At 44.9% G+C, this 12,643-nt stretch overlaps 1 protein-coding gene across 25 annotated transcripts in view; it reads left to right on the forward strand.

The window, feature by feature from the left end:
- The first annotated feature begins 559 nt into the window (after positions 1-559).
- LOC110490319 (DENN domain-containing protein 5B) overlaps positions 560-12,643 on the forward strand; it is an 80,692-nt gene continuing 68,608 nt past the window's right edge. For 9 of the 25 annotated variants that reach the window (XR_016486777.1, XM_021563632.3, XM_021563635.3 and 6 more), the window contains exon 1: positions 560-954. Coding sequence is in view for 13 of the 25 variants with exons in the window: in XM_021563632.3 (XP_021419307.3) it covers positions 846-954 (109 nt within the window). In the remaining 12 variants the exon portion in view is untranslated. The remainder of the gene's footprint in view (positions 955-12,643) is intronic. The other 16 variants (XM_090200432.1, XM_021563641.3, XM_090200431.1 and 13 more) reach the window with 5 other exon arrangements.

Here is a 12,643-nt window from a genome sequence, read left to right on the forward strand (position 1 = left end):
AAGGACATTGATTGGACAATAATTGATTATTATTATTATTTGTGCCCTGGTCCTATAAGAGCTCTTTGTCACTTCCCATGAGCCGGGTTGTGACAAAAACTCACACTCATTCTTATGTTTAATGAATGTATTCTATAGTGTGCGTGTGGCAGGCTTACAATGATGCCAAAAACATTTGAGAGCGCGCTGACCCTGGTGCTAGAGGGGGTACGCAGCTGGAGATTGAATGTTTGAAGGGGTGCGGGACTATAAAAAGTTTGGGAACCACTGTTGTAGCCTATTAAGTAAAAAACTGGAGTTGAGGAAAACGATAACACAAAGAAAAGCAAGCTGACCTATTGTATGTTAGGCCCATCTCATGAGATAATGTCCATGTAACGACGTTTTATTAACAATCAATTTAGAGAAAATTAAACATAGGCTTTAGCATGCAATATATTGACTAATATGTAGACCACATACAGTGCACATTTTGCACCTAATTGACCTAATATATGCATCCGATTTGATTTAAATGTCCCGCCCTGCGACGCTTGCCACGCGTCCGCCCTCGCGAGGCAGTAAAGCAAGCGCACACGCACACAGACACAGCTAGCGTTTCCAACTCTGTTCGGTCAGTATTGTCAGTGCGACCAAGAGCTGACAACCAGCAAGTATTCCCTTCGATATTTCAGTCAATTTAAATATATCTTTGATGAACCGAAAACTAATTTAATCGTGCTTCGGAACTATCATTCTGCCATTTACAAAGACTAAAGAATAGTTTAAAAAACAGTTTCATTCTCGCTATGTAGATGTCTCGGTTGGAGTACTAGTAACGGGAGCACGCTGATCTGTGATCCAAGATGAGTGGGACCAACGCGGCTTCTGGAGCGGCGCCTTGCCGTTTTGCTCACTACTTTGTGATATGCGGAATAGACACCGAAACTGGGCTGGAACCGGACGAATTAGCCGGTAAGATTACTTTCTTATTTTTTTTATTAACCTTTTCCCTATGAGGTAACTATGCAAAAACAACGTTTTTTCTTAAAACGATCTATTTGATTTTAAACTAATACACTTGAATCTTAGTGACACTGTCAATGCATATCATTTATTTGGAACATATTTTACAGTTTGAAGGTAATACATTATGTGCTGTATTTAAAGACAACAACATAAGGACAATGGCTAGAGTTGCAGGCTGATATCACCTTGTTTACATTCTTGTAGTCTCTGGTGAACTGGGTTAAATGTATTTGAAAGGTATTGGGGACATTTCTTCACATGTTTGTCAGACCTGTCCAGGCTGTTTTTGTGGACTAGAGAGCGCAAGAAAGCAATGGCCATAATGTCATTATTTCAATGATAAAACGCCAACACTTCTTATGATGCTGGTGTTTCAGTGAAGGATGCAAAAGTGGAGGCTTTTAGGATGTTCTTGTTTACAAAGGCTGCAACTGAGGATAATCAGCATTATTTTACTAATAAAATAGTTAAAACCCCATGAACCCTTCCTCAGTTACGAAGAACTGCGATTATATCTCTGCACATATTTTAGGTTCAATCAGCGTTGGACTCAGGTCCTCTCTCTGTTTGTGTTTGGCGAGGCTGCGTGTTTGTTCAGTGCGATAGCAAGCTTTAAGTACTCTCTGTTAACCATGCAGGTCCAGTATTGATTTCAGGGTCACCCCTCCCGTTTTGCATCAGTGACTGAACAAAGTGCACAGCCCGCTAAGAACAAAAGCAGAGGCCCTCCATCGATCGCTTGGCTACGTTCAGGGGCCAACTGAGCTGCGTTCAGAGTCACTGGAACACTGCCAAATAGCAGTATTCTGGTGTTGCTGCATGTTTTTAATTAGTTTGCATCCTGTTCAAATTGAACTACCTGGCAGATTCAGACTCGTCTTCTCCTGTTGTGTTCAAATATTTCCTCTGTGACATAGTCCTTCTATAGAAAGGGAGCTTTCTTTGACATTGAGTGCTTTGCACGTGGTTCTGTTGGAGAAGTAGACAATGTTCCTGTATGGTCGTGTCATGCTGTTGTTGCATATGATATCACGTCTCCATGGCTGAGTCTCTATATAACTAGAAGTTCAGAATTACTTAACGGTCTGTGCCGTGTTCATGGAACAGCTTTACCTGAAGTGAGTGAGCTGTGATTGCTTCTGATGTGAATCCTTTGTCCTTCGGGAAACATCTCTTCTAGTACTTTCCAAGCACAAGACTCCAGAATGTGAGGATTCAGGATTCCTTTAGTTGGATGTTTAATCAGACACATTTAGCCTCTCTATGGGGGGCAGGATTTTGGGACAATCCGAGTGCTAATCGGGGTGTTATTTTGGGGCTAATATTTAGATTGTGTGAGGATTAATTTGCACCAGGGTGAGGAGGCATCATGAATGATATGGCACAGGCAGTTCAACGGCTATCAGGTTATGACACTGTGGGATGTTTCCTGTCTGTGTTCCTGTCTCGTCTCTACAAATGTGTGTGTGTTGTCTCTGTGACTAAATTCATGTTGCTGTTTCTCTTTATTTGCTTGTGGTTAAGTCTGCACCGGAGCCATTTGTTGCCAGTGTGCTGATCTCAGGCTATGGCGTGTCGTTGATCCTCAGATGTGACACTGCTGAGCATCCACCACACTGAGCCCATATGCCTCCCTGTCTGCTGCCCTCACACTGATCACCCCAACCCTCTGATCATCTGCCTGTGTGTCTGTGTTGAACTGGGGCACAAGTTAACAGTCGGAGGAGTTGAGCCATCGGCTGTTAGGAAAGGACAGGGTGAGAGAAAGAGATGGCGTGTTGGAGTGATTCGTTAGAAGAGTGGCCAGAGTGGTAATGTCTGTGTTGCTGTTGATTTAGATCATTTAGAGACTATCTCTGGTGTGATGATTAACCAAGCTTTGTGGGACTGAGTTTAAGTTTCTTTAGGGGATTTGATAAATCTGTCTCCAGACATGATTAGATAGTTGAGATGGCACCACCTGTCAAAATCCTAACTCTACTGTTCTTAATCCTACAGAATACTACTCAGCAAAGTCTCTCAGAAAGAACTATACCTATACTTGGGCATTATGTTACACTATGTCAATGGGTCTCTCTGATTTGTGTGTGTGTTTTTGGCATATGGTAGTCTGCTGCAACATTTTCTCCATTGATCTTTGAGTGCTCTATTGTGGGCTGCTGTGGAGGTCCGTTAACGTAGTATTGTTTATCCACAGACACAGTGGGAAAAGTTCTAGTAGAATCCATTACAGGAGCCATTGGTAGACCGTTCTCTCCTCCCCCTCTCATTCAGCATCCCATCCACAGGGCTTTGTCATCTGCCCCAGTGAGCAACTGAACATCCAAACTGACATTAATTTACAATTCCGATCAAGCTGCTCTTCGCCCACTGCTCTCCTTCCCCACGACACTCCTCAGATGGCCATGATGGATATCATTGACATCAACATGTCGCCACTCGCTGTGAGCTTCTTCTTTATTAGCCTTCGCTATAGCAGCCCAAGCCTGGCTTGTATCCTGTTTTACAGTGGCTGGTTTGGTCTGGGCTGGTTTCAGTCTGATCCACATTAGGCTCAGGCTTGGCCTTGCTTATTTTGAGCTGTGAATGTGGCTCTGACTCCCCTCCTTCCATACCCCTGCCATTCCCTTTGTGTGGCAGTAGGCCTGTTTCCCCAGGCCCATTGTTCTAGGCGCCAGGGCCAGACTTCCTGTGGATTTGACCGGCCTTCCCGCCTGCATGTGTGGCTGCTGGGGAGGTCACTCTCCCAGTGGATGCCGTCTATCTCCCTATTTGTTCATTCAGTGAGCATGGTAGTACCACACTTTTTGTTGGCTTTGACCTCAATGTTTGTCCTCCAGAGATGAAACATTTCCAAAGTAGAGGAGAGTTGAAGTGTGTGTCACTCCTATTAAAGGGATAGTTCGGGATTTTGGCAATGAAGCCAAAAAGCTACTGTCCCAGAGTCAGATGAACTCATGGATACCATTTTTATGTCTCTGTATCCAATATGAAGGAAGTTAATAGGTAGCATTGGCTCGCGAAACTAACTAGCTGTAGTGTAACGACTGGAAGTCTATGGGAACAACTAGCATGCTACACGTTCATCTGACGCTTGGGAGGTAGAGAAAAGGCTTCATTGCCAAAATCCTTTTCGTATCACTTTAATGGTGGCACTATAATAGAAGTCTTACTCAATGACTGTATCAGAGTCTTGAAGTGGTTTATATATATATCCTGGCTGGTGACGAGAGCGACAGAAATGGTTCCACTCTAACAGAGGCCCGCCACCAATGTGTTGTTTGTTCCCTGTATTCTAGGACCAGCTGCTGTGTGTGTGTGTGTAGCTGAAAAGTGAGAAAGGATGTGTGCTATTCTGGGAGTTGAGGTTGGCACACCAGCTGTACAGGGAAAGTTATTATGTCAGTGTTCCATCCTCGTGAGCTTCCCCTCCCCTCTCCTCACCTAACCCCCCCACTGATGGGAAAGGCATGCACGAAGCATCCATAAATATGAAATGAAGTAGTCTTACTGACAAACACACTTAAGATGCAGCCTGTACCAGTGAACAACAGATGTTCAGCTTTCAGTACGCAATCCTGCAATGATGCTATGTACTTCATCAGGTCTCCCTCTTTCATACCGCAGACTCCTCACACCAGCCTTTTATCCTAACCGGCACATTTGATACTGGCGGATTAAGGTTGGGTTAGTGAAATCGTGCGAGTGATTCAACCCCATCCATAAACTGTATTGGCTAATACATGCACATATTTTCTAGCGTCTGTCTCTAGAACTCTATACGTGTCCCTGGAGTGCAAGAGTGTACACGTGTAGGCTACAAGTGTACTAGTGTTTCTGGTGATATGATCTACACGTTGATAACGGAATGTAGGTCTGTAGGGACTACCTAAACTGGCCTGAGGTGGGACAGGGAGTGTCAACAAGCCCAGTGAAGGAGCCTCACAAAGGCATTTGAAGGGCTTTACTGCTGGCCTTGGCCATCTGTCCTCCAGGGGCCAGTCTGGAAGTCAGAACAATGCAGTCCTTGGCTAATGCTAATACAACACTGAAATATGCTAATGATGACACAGGCCAGCGCTGATGCACGCCCTTGTTGACATATGCTAATGACCATGTAGGAATCTGTTAATTAACATAAACCATAGGCTAACACTGATGCCAGTTCATATTAATAGGTAAACATTGTGGCTAACACCTTCAGTTCTCTGGTAATGTGACCAATGAGGTTTCTCTAGACAAAAGCTAAATGTCCTCCAAAGCAGAGTACTCTTTTAATGGTCACACACTGAAATCTTCCTTCTTCCCACTCTCTCTCTCTCTTTCTCTTTCTCTCTCTCCCCTACATCTCTCTCTCTCGACTTTATTTTCTTCCCTCTTCCGCTCTTGCGCTCTCCCCCTCTCTCTCTCCACTGTGTAGTGATTTCCTCCATCTCTCTATGCCACCGTCTCCTGTGTGTAATAGTGTGATCTGTAGTCAGGCCAGTTAGCGAGGCAGTAGGCAGGGCTATCTATCTGTGGGCTGTGTTAAGCCTGTTAGTTTAATCCATTCAGACAGATCCTTCAGGCTACACTGAGCAGTGCTCCATGCTTTAACAATCTCTCTAATCTGACGCAGGCCTCCATACACGCACGCACACATGCAACCACAGCCTCTGCACTCTGCTTCCCTGAACGTTTGACCCTTTTAGACATGAGGGTTACTCAACTCCACTCCCACAGAGTCACCCTGTCTGCTTGTTTGTAGTCTTCACCAAGGAGGTCAGGGAATTTACCTCCTATTACCTAGTGATAATACTAGTAGTAACTTAGTGATAACATTTATGCCAAAAAGCTGTGAAAATGGCCAGACACTGAAGTTGACGCATACTGGAATTCAATGGGGGGAAAAACGGTTTGTTTGTTAGGTACAACGTAGGCTACTCTGTCCTTACAGCGTAGTGTAGCAAGAAGCTTGTTAGATCAATGTCAGGGACACTGTCACCCCCATTATCCCCATCGATCACTGTCGACCTGTCAAGTGTTTTAAGTTAAAGATCAAGATCAGAGGTTAAGAGTTGGAACCGACCCACCTGATCATGATGGATACCCAGCCTCAGGGAGGAGTGGGCGAGAGGTGGGGCTGCTGTTGCTGGGAGCCTGTTGCCACGGTAGCACCGTCGGTCCCCCAAACCCCGTCCAAACACACATATACCCCCGACCAGTCTCAAAACGAGGAGTTGATCACTGAGGGTTGTGCGCCCCATTTCACACACCCCTCCCGGTGACCCTTGACCCGGTCTCCAATATGCTTCCTCTCTCCCTAGGCTCGGCAGCAGCAGATGTGGGAGAATGGGGTGTAGTGGGTGAGGGGGAAAGGAAAAGGGATACCTAGTCAATCACAACTGAATGCATTCAACCAAAATGTATTCTGCATTTAACCCAACTGGGACAGGGAGTTGTTGTTTTGGTAAGGCCAACCAGGGGCGTAACGTTATTTATACTGGTGGCCTAGGAGCCATGTTTAGATGGGGGTGTTCAGTGTTAGTAGGCTCTTGGAGAAATCACATTTCTGTGGTAATAAGCTTCTAGCAGATTCTCTTACAGCTTTTGTCGATTTGATTGTTCTGAGGCAAAATTTACTCTCTTGTTGCTTTTCTGTCACTTTTTCTTCTACAATAGAATGCCTCGCAGTCCAGAATAGACACTAGGTATAAATCTAAATGGTTATAGTGAGGTAATGTCCTTGGTTCTTTTTGAAGTGCCACATTTAGTCTATTACGGACCATGTTTACTGTTTAGTAGAGGTTTGTAGTGTACCAACTAGCTCCGCTGTTTGTATGAACTGGCCTTGATTCATCCTGTGGTAAAAACACCATTTGTTACATCTCTGAAAATCAAACGAGGCGCTCAGTATATGGAAATGTCACTATCTGACATTTCACTCTCTCTGTTTCTGTCAGTTATTTATTATGCTGCTATCTATGTTGGAACAGTACTGGCAGAGAAGCCTATTGACTAGTGTTTGGTTCTGAGAACATGAAATGTGCTTATTCATGTCACTGAGGGAGAGAGGGTAATGTATAACGTTCACATTGTCAGGATATGTTATGGTTAGCCATCAGGGATCCTATGGGAGGGATCCTCTGGGGGGGAGACGAGACACAGTCTGGTACCAATCACCATGACAGCCTTGAGTTGGGGAGGAGTGAGCACTTTGGGGCAGAGGTCAGGTCAGATGAAGTGAGGAAGAACAGATATCACTAAGTTTCTGTTTAGCAACAGAGATGCATTGGCTGTTCAGATGTATAGGAGGAGACTCAGCCTAGGAGGAAGGGTTAAATATCAGGGCTTGTACAGATGTATAGGAGGAGACTCAGCCTAGGAGGAAGGGTTAAATATCAGGGCTTGTACAGATGTGTAGGAGGAGACTCAGCCTAGGAGGAAGGGTTAAATATCAGTGCTTGTACAGATGTATAGGAGGAGACTCAGCCTAGGAGGAAGGGTTAAATATCAGGGCTTGTACAGATGTATAGGAGGAGACTCAGCCTAGGAGGAAGGGTTAAATATCAGGGCTTGTACAGATGTATAGGAGGAGACTCAGCCTAGGAGGAAGAGTTAAATATCAGGGCTTGTACAGATGTGTAGGAGGAGACTCAGCCTAGGAGGAAGGGTTAAATATCAGGGCTTGTACAGATGTGTAGGAGGAGACTCAGCCTAGGAGGAAGGGTTAAATATCAGTGCTTGTACAGATGTGTAGGAGGAGACTCAGCCTAGGAGGAAGGGTTAAATATCAGGGCTTGTACAGATGTATAGGAGGAGACTCAGCCTAGGAGGAAGGGTTAAATATCAGGGCTTGTACAGATGTGTAGGAGGAGACTCAGCCTAGGAGGAAGGGTTAAATATCAGGGCTTGTACAGATGTATAGGAGGAGACTCAGCCTAGGAGGAAGGGTTAAATATCAGGGCTTGTACAGATGTATAGGAGGAGACTCAGCCTAGGAGGAAGGGTTAAATATCAGCGCTTGTGTGGAAATGTTTTTGTCTACTGCAGCTGTATTGATCCTCTGGGAAGAATAAACTTGGTTAAGCTTTCATAGGTTCTAATTTTTAAGAGTAAAAACACTAACACTAGGAACATAATTATCTGCCACAATAGAAGCCACAGGAATGTGCTGAAAATCACTGTAACCAAATACTGTAGCTCTACACTTTTTTTTTTTAGGTGACGAGAGCAGAGACTAGTGGAATAACTATACATCATTAAGGTAGCCTCCATAATCCTCATTTGATGTTCAAATGACACTCTTTCCTTGTTGGAAAAAACATAAATGTACTTAAAAATCACTATGGCTGTGTTTTTTTTCTATGAATATGTCCCTTCTGGAGGGGATTGAAGCTGGACTTGAATAGACGCTGTAGAATGCCATTGTTTCTTGTCAATTTCAAGAAGACTTCCTGTGGTTTTCTACAATGAGTCAGTCTGTACACTCTGCTCAACTATGAGAATCCTGATGTATATTACATACAAGTCAATGTCAGTTAAGCCACAATATATGACAATCAGTGGTATCCTACCCTTGCCTCTACTCCTCATTCGTCCTCTGTTCTGTGGTTCGCGACAGACTTTAGTCTGAATATGACACATTTAAAGTTGTTTGGGTGACGTGGTTTGTGGTGAAAACAAAGTGGTCAATGATTGGATCGTCTATAACCAATCAAAGTATCAAAGCCAATTATGGTATAGTATAAAGTCTTCCGTGAACTCTCGCTCTGAGTTCCTCCTATTGGCTGACTTCTCCATCCCCAACAATAGCATCTCCAACAATAGAACCACAACATATATTTAAGGCTCATTATACAACACAATTTATACAAAACATATGCTGCTTGTCCTGGTAGCCTAGTGGTTAGAGCGTTGGGCCAGTACCCGAAAAGTTGCTGGATCAAATCCCCGAGCTGACAAGATAAAAATCTGTCGTTCTGCCCCTGAGCAAGGCAGTTATCCCACTGTTCCCTGAGCAAGGCAGTTATCCCACTGTTCCCTGAGCAAGGCAGTTATCCCACTGTTCCCTGAGCAAGGCAGTTATCCCACTGTTCCCTGAGCAAGGCAGTTATCCCACTGTTCCCTGAGCAAGGCAGTTATCCCACTGTTCCCTGGGCGCCGACGACGTGGATGTCGATTTAAGGCAGCCCCCCCACACCTCTCTGATCCAGAGGGGTTGGGTTAAATGCGGAAGACACCGTTCAGTTGTATGACTGACTAGCTATCCCCCTTTCCCCAATATGCAGGTTTCAAGCAATTCATTTATATTCCTCTAGCCATCCCTTTCTCGCCTCCCCCTCAGTCTCTCTGTCATACAAGGGGCAACAAGTGTTGTTGCTGCAGTTGGTGTGTGTACCCTGGAGAATGGATGGTGGTTATACCCAGTGGTGAAATGGTACAGCCAGGGTTCTGCGGTCTGTGTGCTATGTCCTGTTTGTTTGGTCTCTGCCCTGGAGTGGGCTGACCCAGAGAGGGCAGTGTCACTGAAAGACATTTCAAAGAGACCAGGCTTCTGTTGAAATGGCTAACTGGGATTGAGAAAAAGGGCAAGGGATACAGAGGCAACACAGAGAAATAATGAGAGGGAGAAGGATGGAGATAAATAGATATGTGACAGGGAGAAAGAATGAGAGGGTTACACACAGGGAGGTGGGGTCCCAGGGAGACAGGAAAGCGTCATATCTTGGGAGAATCAAATGATGAAGAAAAGGGAGAGAGAATTTCTGAAGGGCAAGAGAGGGATAGAAAGGTAGAAGAAGAAAGATGCTTCTGGATGAAAGCGAGGGGGAAAATCCCTCTCAGATGAAGAGCCGTGTGTGGTTTAGTGCACGCTGGTTCATTTCCATCAATCACAGGATGATAATACAACACTGCCTAGCGTCCCTAGCAACACGGGTCACACCGTCAGCAGAACAGCACCCGGCCTCCTCCTCTCCTTACGTAACTAACACCCGATAGCCATCACCACGGCAGCCATCCAGGGCCATCTCCCGTGACAGATTACAGCACAGGGCAGTGGTAGGCTGCTGGCGGTGCCTAGCAACAGGACTATCACCGCGGCGTCCAGTGTGAAGCCATGCTACTGGACAGTTGGGGATTATTCATGTTGTGTAAATCAGAACATTGAAGAGCTGAAATGTATTAATTACGTCATTCCTGTGTGCCAGCCAGACCAGTTGATGAATGAGAAGAGATGATCACAGACATGCAACATATGTGAGCTTGGTGGAGCAGATATGGTTTTTAGAGCCCTTTTCTCATCTGTGAATCTGTCCAACAAGCATTTTTATGTAACGTCAACATGTATGAATCTCTATTTTAATATCGGTTTCAATTTACTTAGTTAGATTATGGATGTTTGGATACATTTGTGAATATATTTGAAGAGCTCCAGTGCAGCCAATAGTAATGTTGATTCAACGACTTGATAGAGGCTAAAGCTGAGTCACATTGGCTGTCCAGTCCAGAAGGAAACCAACAACCTCCAAGGCCCTCAGAACATTCCAGAACATCTAGTTGCCATGACAACCCCGGGATATGTATCCAATTGCTTCACAGTATGGTCAATCTGCTAGGGATTAATTGGAAGGCATTCTCTGTTGTGGCTGCTGGGAAACAATCTTTCAATGTGTGTGTGTGTGTCTGTCTTTCTGGGGATGCTTAGCTGGCCGGTAATGTCGACTTTGTTCTTTGACCGAGCTCCAACTCATCCAGCGACCTGTGCCCTGTGATAAGCCTGCTGGGTAAACAATACGTGACCGCAATCTGATAGGACACATTGTTCTCTCTATTTCTCTCTGTTTCTCTTTCCCTCTCTGTGTCTTGCACAGGATAAAGACGCGCACACACACACACACACACACTGTGACTGTCGCTACATCCCCAGGCTGTCCCTACAGGTCTCATGTTGACAGAGAGATCGGCAGAGGCTGAGAGCTCCTCAGTGGCCTACAGACACACCGCCATGATAAAGACATGTCATAAGTAGCTCCGGTGGTAGTGTCACGGTGACCATAAACCCTGAAAGACTGTGGGTAGTCATTGGCTAGGACTGTCTCTTCTAAGTCACACGCTGATGATTCAAAAAGAGCGGCGTTTGTGGAAAAGGATGGAGCAGAGGGGGACAATGGGCTGGCAATGCAGGACTAGAGCTAACAGAGAACCCTGTATGTTCTAGCCATTCTGTTTCTATGCACAACATACATTATACTTCTCCTGTCTGCTCCATTGAAATATCATTCATTTAGTAATCTGCTCATTAAAGCAGACCATTAAATGGGGGAGCGAGAGAATAAGGCAGGTAGAGTGCACAAGAGGGCGAAGGCAAAAGTAGTGCACTTTATTGGAAACCGAGTGTCATTTGCGATGTAGACATTCACACTGCTGGAGGACTGTGATTGTTTGCCACTTAAGCGATTTTCTGTAACAGTCACACTCAGCAGTGTTAGGTTCTAATTATCAGAGTAAATAACTCACGGGCACTAGAGAAGCTTAACCAAGTAAAATTCTCCCCAACGGGTCGACACAGCTGTAATTCAGACACAGGCATGGCTTCCCCCGTGGCGGTAAGATTGTGTAGATTAGTTTGGTGTTTAGGAGTTGAGGTGGAGTTTCTAATGAGGACACTTCCATTGAGAAGAGGGAAGTAGGAGGCAGGGGTTGGCTGTGGTCCAGTTATTTTCCCTCCTGCTTCTTAGGCCTATTACAAGACGAAACACATTTCTTTGTCCATCTACCATGAATTGCGAGACTTTAGAATGATTCGGTATTTTCCGATCTGAAAAATATACTTGGACAAAACCTGACGGAGACATTCTCAGTTGATTCATTCTGAGTTCAGTTCAGATGGCTCGCTGCTGTAGGCTCTCCACACCACCATTGAGAGGGAATTGGCTGGAGTCTGTAATACTGTTAAAATGAGAATGGATTGGCGTGCCGAGATTGTGAATGAACAGTAGTAGCTACTTGATATGTGGATGGGTGTAATCTCCCTCCAGCTGTTAAACATTTATCAGGGCAAACGCCAATGTCATTGTGTGTTTTTCCTGGATGAAACACAAAGCGTAAATCTCTGTTCTCTGAAAGCCTCATTTCCACACCAGGGAAATAAGCTGTTTTGTTGTACCTCGCTCTGCTCTCGTTTGCTTTATTTGAGTTGGTTTGTTGTACCTCGCTCTGCTCTCGTTTGCTTTATTTGAGTTGGTTTGTTGTACCTCGCTCTGCTCTCGTTTGCTTTATTTGAGTTGGTTTGTTGTACCTCGCTCTGCTCTCGTTTGCTTTATTTGAGTTGGTTTGTTGTACCTCGCTCTGCTCTCGTTTGCTTTATTTGAGTTGGTTTGTTGTACCTCGCTCTGCTCTCGTTTGCTTTATTTGAGTTGGTTTGTTGTACCTCGCTCTGCTCTCGTTTGCTTTATTTGAGTTGGTTTGTTGTACCTCGCTCTGCTCTCGTTTGCTTTATTTGAGTTGGTTTGTTGTACCTCGCTCTGCTCTCGTTTGCTTTATTTGAGTTGGTTTGTTGTACCTCGCTCTGCTCTCGTTTGCTTTATTTGAGTTGGTTTGTTGTACCTCGCTCTGCTCTCGTTTGCTTTATTTGAGTCGGTTTGTTGTACCT

The sequence above is a fragment of the Oncorhynchus mykiss genome, chromosome 15 (assembly GCF_057628025.1).
Source record: "Oncorhynchus mykiss isolate SJ-2025 chromosome 15, ASM5762802v1, whole genome shotgun sequence".
NCBI lineage: Eukaryota > Metazoa > Chordata > Actinopteri > Salmoniformes > Salmonidae > Oncorhynchus > Oncorhynchus mykiss.